General features: G+C 46.7%; 1 protein-coding gene and 1 pseudogene across 2 annotated transcripts; one reads left to right on the forward strand and one right to left on the reverse strand.

Moving 5' to 3' along the window:
* Nucleotides 1-368: 368 nt before the first annotated feature.
* On the forward strand, nucleotides 369-2,188 carry LOC125547545 (G-type lectin S-receptor-like serine/threonine-protein kinase SD2-5 pseudogene; annotated as a pseudogene).
* Nucleotides 2,189-4,229: 2,041 nt separating this feature from the next.
* On the reverse strand, nucleotides 4,230-6,764 carry LOC147977637 (L-type lectin-domain containing receptor kinase SIT2-like). 2 transcript variants are annotated; one of them, XM_087516418.1, is made up of 2 exons: nucleotides 6,449-6,764; nucleotides 4,230-6,157 (listed from the first exon to the last, which is right to left on the reverse strand). In XM_087516418.1, exons 1-2 carry the CDS (start codon nucleotides 6,678-6,680, stop codon nucleotides 4,629-4,631), a joined length of 1,761 nt encoding a protein of 586 aa, XP_087372544.1. In that variant the 5' UTR covers nucleotides 6,681-6,764; the 3' UTR covers nucleotides 4,230-4,628. The 2 variants fall into 2 exon arrangements, with proteins under 2 accessions (XP_087372544.1, XP_087372543.1); XM_087516417.1 differs by having other exon boundaries at nucleotides 4,233-6,758.
* Between the last annotated feature and the right edge of the window lie 1,839 nt (nucleotides 6,765-8,603).

Below are 8,603 nucleotides of genomic sequence, written 5' to 3' on the forward strand. Positions count from 1 at the left end.
TGGAACAGCGTTGAGTGGGTTCGGAGGCGGCGGAAGTTGGTGGTGGTGCTGGTGGTCAACGGCGCTGTGAAGGAGGGCGACCTGGGCCTGTGAGGCGACTCAGTGCAGCGGCGGAACTGAGCAGAGTGCTGCGGCGGTGAAGGAAGGTGCCGGGAGGAACAAGGCGGCGAGGAGCAGTGGTCTGATTTACCACAGGTGAGTTGGATTCCTGTGAGTTGGCTGTTTGTGTGGTTGCGTGTGGAGGTTTCCCAGACTAGTGGTGTGATTAGGGAGGAGAAAGACGGCTAGCTAGTGCGGTGTGCAGAGGAGGCTTGAATCATCAAACTACACATTATACGGATGTAACTCTTTTTTTTCTTTCTTGAAAACGTAGAGAAATAATTCGAAAGGGACTAACAAGCAAACAAGTCCGGCAAAGCTAAGTCAGGCCCTACCAAGATTATAGAGCATGTTAGGTTGTTTTATGCTGACCGTTGAATCATTCAACACACAGATGCGGTCCCTGTCTGCTATCCCCTACCACTCTTCCAGCCTGTTAGGTGTAAGTTTGTCATAGCCACAGGAGCCCTATCCCAAGTTTGCCTTGAGACTCTTATTCAAGTTAACGGGTGGAATCACAAATCATAACACGAAGGAACAAATGGCAGTAGTGAGTACCTCGTCGGCTCTCCACCTCCGGCCTCTCCTCCTTCTCCTCTTCCCTATTGCTACCATCACGGCGAGTGCATTCCATGGCTCCATTGCCGGTGGTACCATGATCAATCGAACCGTTATCGGTGGTGCCACGGGCTATCGCCCAATATCTCCTACAGCTGCTAGGCCCTTGCCTGCACCCCCAGCCAAGGTAACACCTACGACCCCAAGTGCTCAGCCTGCACCCCCGCCCAAGGTAATACCTACGGCCCCGAGTGCTCTGCCTGCAGCTATTGGGACAACAAGCATGAAAGTGAAATCCTCCTCTGTAAGAAGAGTTGTAGCAATTTTAGCTCCTGTAGTTGGCTTCATTTTGCTTAGCATCTTGTTCCTGGCACCTATTTTATACGTAAACGAAGAACACAACAACAATATGAGATGGAGAAGGAGGAAGAGTTTGGGGAGCTACAAGGAACACCAATGAGGTTCACATTTCAGCAGCTAAAAGCAGCAACCGAGCAATTCGCAGACAAGCTCGGGGAAGGAGGATTTGGGTCTGTTTTCAAGGGTCAATTTGGTGATGAAAGGATTGCAGTAAAACGTTTGGATCGAGCGGGTCAGGGCAAAAAAGAATTTTCTGCAGAGGTTCAAACAATTGGCAGCATTCATCATATTAATTTGGTCAGATTGATTGGTTTCTGTGCAGAGAAATCGCATAGGCTCTTGGTATATGAGTACATGCCAAAAGGATCCTTGGATAGATGGATCTATCATCAACATGACAATGATTCACCTCCCCTGAATTGGAGCACGCGGTGCAAGATTAGCACTCACATAGCTAAGGGTCTCGCTTATCTTCATGAGGAGTGCATGAAAAAGATTGCCCATTTGGATATCAAACCACAAAACATCCTCTTAGATGATGACTTCAATGCTAAACTTTCTGATTTTGGACTATGCAAGCTCATTGACAGGGATATGAGCCAAGTTTTATCAGAATGAGAGGCACACCTGGATATTTAGCTCCTGAATGGTTGACATCACAGATCACGGAAAAGGCTGATGTCTACAGCTTTGGTGTTGTGGTCATGGAAGTCATCAGCGGAAGAAAGAACCTCGACAATTCTCAATCCGAAGAGAGCATCCATCTCATCACCCAATTGGAGGAAAAGGTGAAGACTAATCGGTTGGTAGAATTGATTGACAATAAGAGTAACGATATGCTAGCACATAAGCAGGATGTAATTGAGATGATGAAGCTCGCAATGTGGTGTTTGCAGATTGATTGCAAAAGAAGGCCTAAAATGTCCGAGGTAGTCAAGGTCTTGGAAGGTGCCATGAATGCAGAGAGCAACATTGATCATAACTTCGTTGCAACAAGTCAAGTGTATTTCGGCGCTGCTGGAAATGTGGTCTCATTGGTTCCACCTCTAGCTTCACATGTATCAGGTGCCAGATGAAATGACAAAATCTTGACAAGATAGACAATTAAATTACAAGCAGGACATGAGATTTTATTATGTAAAGCAAATGACCTGTCTATTTGTATCTTCTCAAATTATTATAATCTGAAGCCCCTTGTCTTGACTTAATTTTACCTGCAATGTATTTCAATATTGCAAACCTTCTTGTTTTACAGCAGCTGGACTGAATTGTCATTAGAATGTTCAATTTTTTCATGTAATGCAAGTCTGTTTTCAGATCAACTAATGCAGGTATTTTTCTAGTCATTGTAGTTGAAATTAACAACATGTTCCAAAATTCTCCCAGGATCCAACAAAGCAGAGAAATTGACAGAATGAATGGTATTTGGAATTAGAAAAAATTACAAGTGCTTTTAATTTCTCCCAATTTCCAGTGTGTTTTCCTTTTATAATAGGTTGTGCTATGCTTAGTAATATGTATCATATAAGGCGTTTGATTTTCAAATCACTTAGCATTTTGAAACTAATAAAGTGTATTGCATCATCATACGTTTGGATAGTTGGCCGTGTCTCAAGTTTGTACATGGAAGTCAATCATGGTACCACTTTGCTGCTCATCGATCTCTGCTACTACAACCATATGAGAATGCCCCCTATTTAATAGGCAATATGGCATCACTTTCACTAGAATATGAATATTAACAGAACCAGTTGTAAGTTGCTGCATACCACTCATGTGACTCAACAGTGCAGTGGATTAGCTGAATTCCCTCGGCAAGCTGTTCATCGATCTCCAGGGGAGCTCCTCAGTTCCACCTCTGGCCTCACATATATAAGGCCCAAGGTGACATGAGACAATCCTGACATAGAAGGTAGGCAATTAGATTATGAGCAGGACCTGAGATTTTCTTTATGTAAAGCAAATGACGTTTCGGTTGCATCTTCTCTAATTATTACAATCTGAGGCCCAACTTTACCTGAGAAATAGTTTAACATTGCAAACCTCATTGTTCTATAGCAGCTGGACTGAATTTGTTCATTAGAATGCTCAGTTTCTCCATGTAATGCAGGTCTGTTTTTAGATCAACCAACACAGTTATTTTTCTAGTCATTGTAGTTGAAATCAACGGCATGTTCCAAAATGCTCCTAGGCTCCAACAAAGAGGAGAAATGGACAGAATGAAAGAAATTTTGGGACTAGCTAATATAAAACGGATCAGTTAGAAACCACAAGTGCTTTCTGAAGTCCTGTGATGCTCCCAGTTAGATGGCAGGATGGCAGCTCATCTCTGTTACTGTAATGCAGGAGCACATGATTTTGGGACTAACTAATACTGATCCGTTAGAAAGTACTCCCTCCGTCCGGAAATACTCGTCGGAGGAATGAATGTATCTAGATGTATTTTAGTTCTAGATACATTCATTTTTATGCATTTCTCCGACGAGTATTTCCGGACGGAGTGAGTACATGTTATCAGGCCGGTTGAGGACGCCTTAGGCTTTCCCTTGACTGGACTGCTTCACTCTCCTTCAGGCGGTAGCACAAGTGGCGCAGCTCCTTCAATAAGGTTCGAACTGCCATGTATTCATGTGTTGACATGGCAATATATTTTGCAGATTCCTAGTATTATTAATCCTCATATTGTTCAAGCTAGGGATTAAATTTGTAACACCAACCTGCTGCCATCTGTCCCGTTGTTCCTCATGCATGCTTGTGCAGAGCTTGTGCAGAGTTTTACAAGGCCAGAGACTGCATAGTATTATCTGGATTCTGGAACTGCAGAGCGTCTTGCAGACATCCGCTGACAATAGTTTTTCATAGACAAGAACTAGTTAGTTTAGCTTGTCCAACACTAATGAGATAGAAACAACACCTTAGCTGACAATATTGCTCGACTTCCTCGCAAGCGGAAAATACAGCTCGAACCTATATCTTGAATCGTCACAAGAAAAAACTGTAAAATGCTACATATATGGGATTCTTTTGCTCGTTTTCACCACTACTGGTAACTAACAGTGTTGGCAGTTGGCGGGGCAAATTATTTGTTTTTTCGGTGCTCGTTTGAGGATTTTGGTGCATTTTCAATTCAAAGATTTAAGACTTTTTGAGCTTGCCAAGCTGTGTGCTCTGTCTGGAGCTACAAGAACAATGGATGAATGGAAGGAACAGACCTGCAAAGTAGTAGTTGGAAGGTGTATAGGACAGGAGGTAGCTGCCGTTCCTGTGACACTGGCAGCTACAAACTCTTCCCAAGGCTATCTTTTTGGAGGATACTTTTTTTCGAGAACATTTTCTTGGAGGATACTTCTCAGTCCTGAGAAAGAGACTTGTCGGAAGTAACCTGAGAGAATTTCAGAAAGGTATGCAGGTATTTTTACTGTGAAGCTACTTTAGTGATCTATAAACGCTCTTATATTTCTTTATGGAGGGAGTATCCAGATTTGTTTAGTAGCCACACACACAAACACATACATACTATCTACCATTTCTCCCCATCAGGTTCTTCTAAACCAACATCACCCCAGCCTTTAATTAAACAGCAAAATAGATAAACCCTCGTGGATGTTCTATCATCTACCTCCAGACAGACCTGTAATGCTGTTCGCCACTGACGGAGGCACTTCATCAAGAACCTGATCGACATCTGTAATGTTGAGATATTCAGGAGAGAACTCGGGCAAGGATAAATCTCCATCGAGGTACCGCATAACAAGGCGTATGCTGGGCCTCGCCACAGGTAAAGGGTGCGAGCACAACAGCCCCAGCTTGAGCACCAGCTCCGCCTCATCAGCAGCATACTCGTCCAGCCTTGGGTCAATGGTGTCGACGATTGAGCCGGAGCCGCTCGCCCACGTGTCTCGCACCCATTGGACGAGCACCAGCAGCTCGCCGCGGGCGTTGAACCCCACCGGCCGCCTCCCACAGGCCACCTCTAGGACAAAGGCACCAAACGCAAACACGTCAGTTGCCTTGGTCGCCTTGCCGAACCTCGTGAGCTCAGGGGCAAGGTAGCCCCTCGTGCCGGCCACATGGGTGGTGTGCGCATCAGCACCATGGTCGTGCAGCCTCGCAAGGCCGAAGTCGCCAAGCCGACCGTTCATCTCTCCGTCAAGTAGGACGTTGCTGGCCTTGATGTCGCGGTGTATGATGACCTGCTCCCAGTCCTCATGGAGGTACAGAAGCCCAGACGTGACGCCTTTGATGATATGAAGCCTCTGAGACCAGGAGAGCATTGCATGCCTCGTCTGTGCATGCAGGTAGCTATCCAGGCTGCCGTTGGGCATGCACTCGTAGACCAGGAGCATCTCCTTCTTGTGCCGACAATAGCCGATCAAGCGAACGAGGTTCCGGTGCCGTAGGCGGCCAAGGATGATGATTTCAGCTGTGAATTCGGCCGGCCCCTGCTTGGATTCCGAGGAGATCCGCTTCACCGCGATGACCATGCCAGAGCTACCAAGGACTCCTCTATAGACTTGCCCAAAGCCGCCTTTCCCCAGAAGCTGCATGTCGCGGAAGCCATCTGTTGCCCTGTGGAGGTCCCAGTATGCGAAGCGGCATGGGCCAAGCTCAGCCTCCCAATCTTCGTTCCACACTGAGTTCCTCATCTTCCACCACCACCATCGAAGGACAAGGCAAGCTATTATACCTGCAAGTATGGCAAGGGAAGATATAGTTGCAGACACCCATTTGGCGACTTTTTTCTTGCCATGGGCCTGTTGTCTAGAACTATCTTGTACTTGTTTTAATGGCGGCACCAGCAGCGATAAGTTAAGTGGTTCGGCCGGTCCATACATGTTAAAGCTCCACCCAAGAATTTGATGGGCCGCACACCAATCTGACCAACAATCACCTTCGGAGGCAGAGAAACCGACGTATGCTGTGGTTGGAACCCCTGCCTTTGATTTGGTGTCATTCTTGAGGACCTTTGCAAGGTCGACAGGGTAGTAAGACAAAATCGGTAAAGAGGGCTTATACATGGGGACAGGAGCAAGCCTGATGTCAAGCTGCATATCGATGTAGTCCACCCACACTTGCATTGGGTTTCCACTAGAAAGCCTCAGCGGATTGAAGTCCTTCTCGACATTGCCGCTGTAGTAGCCTGCGGTTGAAGAGACAGTGGACGTCAGGTTGTTGAGATCAGCCCCGACATGGTTGTCATCTATATCTCCGAACTCCTTGTTGACTCCTGTGTCGAGCTCGATGGCGAAGAAACGGTTTGCAAGTATGGAACCGTCGTCCTCCTCATTGACAAGTCCCAAGTATTTCCCATCTGTCCAGATACCAGATAGCGGGGCCAAGGAGATGACAAACGCCATCCCGTCTCCGGAACCGCCATAGTCGCTGGGCGTAATGGAGAACACGAAAGTGGCAGAGAAGCTCATGGACACACCATGGGAATTGACAAACGGAAGAGGTTCTGGATGGAAGCCATGCCCCTGGTTGAAGTAGCTGTCGCTGCTACCCCTCGTTAGAGAGAGGACGCCTTGTTTTGAGATGGAAGCCTCACCGTCGAGGCGGAGCTTGCTGCCGGCGAACCCATTGTATATGAAGTCGGTTGCGCCATCAACGCCATCATGGCAAGAGACGATCAAGAGGACGCACACCCAGATAAGACCTGGCATGGTGCTATATGCTGGTTTTCAGAGCGGAGCTTTTTTCTTCCTCCCTTTGGTTGTGTGGAAGTGGTGGGAGGAGCAAGGCAAGTATTAATACTACTCACGGGCCATGAACTGCCAACCGGAGTCACTGGTGTAGTCGTTGCCCCTGCAGTTCTCCTACATGTCAATTTCAGTTTGAACGAGTCCTTGATGGAGCAATAGACTTGTATACGGTCTAGGGACCCGTCAAAACAGCCACACAGAATTATTGCCTTCCACACTAATTTCCCATTTTTAACATTTTTTTGGCATAGCTAACGAAATGATAGTTTTATATAGAGAGGTAAAAAATTACCTCGTTCTCTTTTTTTCTTTTTCTTTTTTGCAGGGAAATTACCACGTTCTCTATGAGAGCATTCATATTTTAGATCACAATAATATTACCGAGATGCTCCCAGCCTTCCACGTAGCTGCGGCTGCCAACAGTCAAGTTTTTGTTCCAGATCATGACCAATTCGTGTTGCTGCTTCCAGAAGTGCCCTAGAGAAACCAAGACAGCAGCGGTGAAGAGGCTTATACATGGGGACAGGAGCAAGCCTGATGTCAAGCTGCATATCGATGTAGTCCACCCACACCTGCATTGGGTTTCCACTAGAAAGCCTCAGCGGATTGAAGTCCTTCTCGCCATTGCTACTGTAGTAGCCCGCGGTTGAAGAGACAGCGGATGTTAGGTTGTTGAGATCAATCCCGACATGGTTGTCGTCTACATCTCCAAACACCTTGTTAGCTACGGTGTGGAGCTCCTTGTTTGGCCTTGTCAAGGCCCCAAGTATTTCCCTGTACAGACATCAGACAGCGGGGCCAAGGAGATGACAAACGCCATTCCATCGCCGGAATGGCCAGAGGCCCAGAGTCTGATAGGTGTGATGGAGAACACGAACCCATTATATGTGAACTCATCGATGGCAGCAACACCATCATACAAATAGACGAACAAGAGCACGCACAACCAAATCAGCTGGCTTGGCATGGGTGCTTTGCTGGATTTCAGAGTGAAGTTTCTTCTTTGTCCCTTCAGTTTTGTGTGCGTGAGTGCTGGGAGTCACTGGCAAGTCTTAATAGTTAATACCACTCACTTGCCATGAACTGCCAACCGGAGTCAATGGTGTAGTCTTCGCCAGTACTTTCAGTACACGTCGATTTCAGATTTAACGAGTCCTGCGGTCCAGCGAGGAATTGAGGATCCCCTTAATGGAGCTGTAGACGTGCTCCGGTCTAGTGAGCTGTCAAAACAGCAAGACACAGTCATTGCATTGCACAACGATTTCCCATTTTAACATTTTTCTACAAAGCGAACAAATTGACGGTTTTATTTAAGGGGATATATAAAATTAGAGTGAATTCCGTTTTTTACCCTTTATTTTAACATTTTTGACACTAATTATCCCATTTAGCGAGATTTCATTCATTTTACCCCATTTAGCAAAAGTATTGCCACAATTTACCCTGTTTAAAATTGTGTGAGCATTCTGACCTGTGCCGCATAGAGCATAACTTCTCCCGACCGGCTCGGCACAATGGAGGTCACTCACATCACGTCCAACGCACAACGCCCGAGTCGGCCGCCCGCCATGCTCACCTCCATTCGCTTCTAGCTTGTGTCGCCTGCCCCAATCGATTGCATTGCCTGTCCAGGCTTCCGATCGAATGCACCCGTCAGGCTCGCTCGAACCTAGTGTTAGATATTGTCAGGCATCGGCGATGGCGACACCGACCGGTGGATTCTCATGGCTCCATCAAGCTCCCCGACATCGGGCTAGGCACGCCCATTTACGTGAACCGCTGCACTGAATCTTCTTCTTGCTTTGGTGACATCAGGACCAAACGTGCAAGCAGCTAGACAAGGAAGCTAGCACAGATGGATTGATGAACAATGCCACATGCGCA

Source organism: Triticum urartu, chromosome 3A, assembly GCF_056163025.1.
Source record: "Triticum urartu cultivar PI428250 chromosome 3A, HENAU_Tu73, whole genome shotgun sequence".
NCBI classification, from domain to species: domain Eukaryota; kingdom Viridiplantae; phylum Streptophyta; class Magnoliopsida; order Poales; family Poaceae; genus Triticum; species Triticum urartu.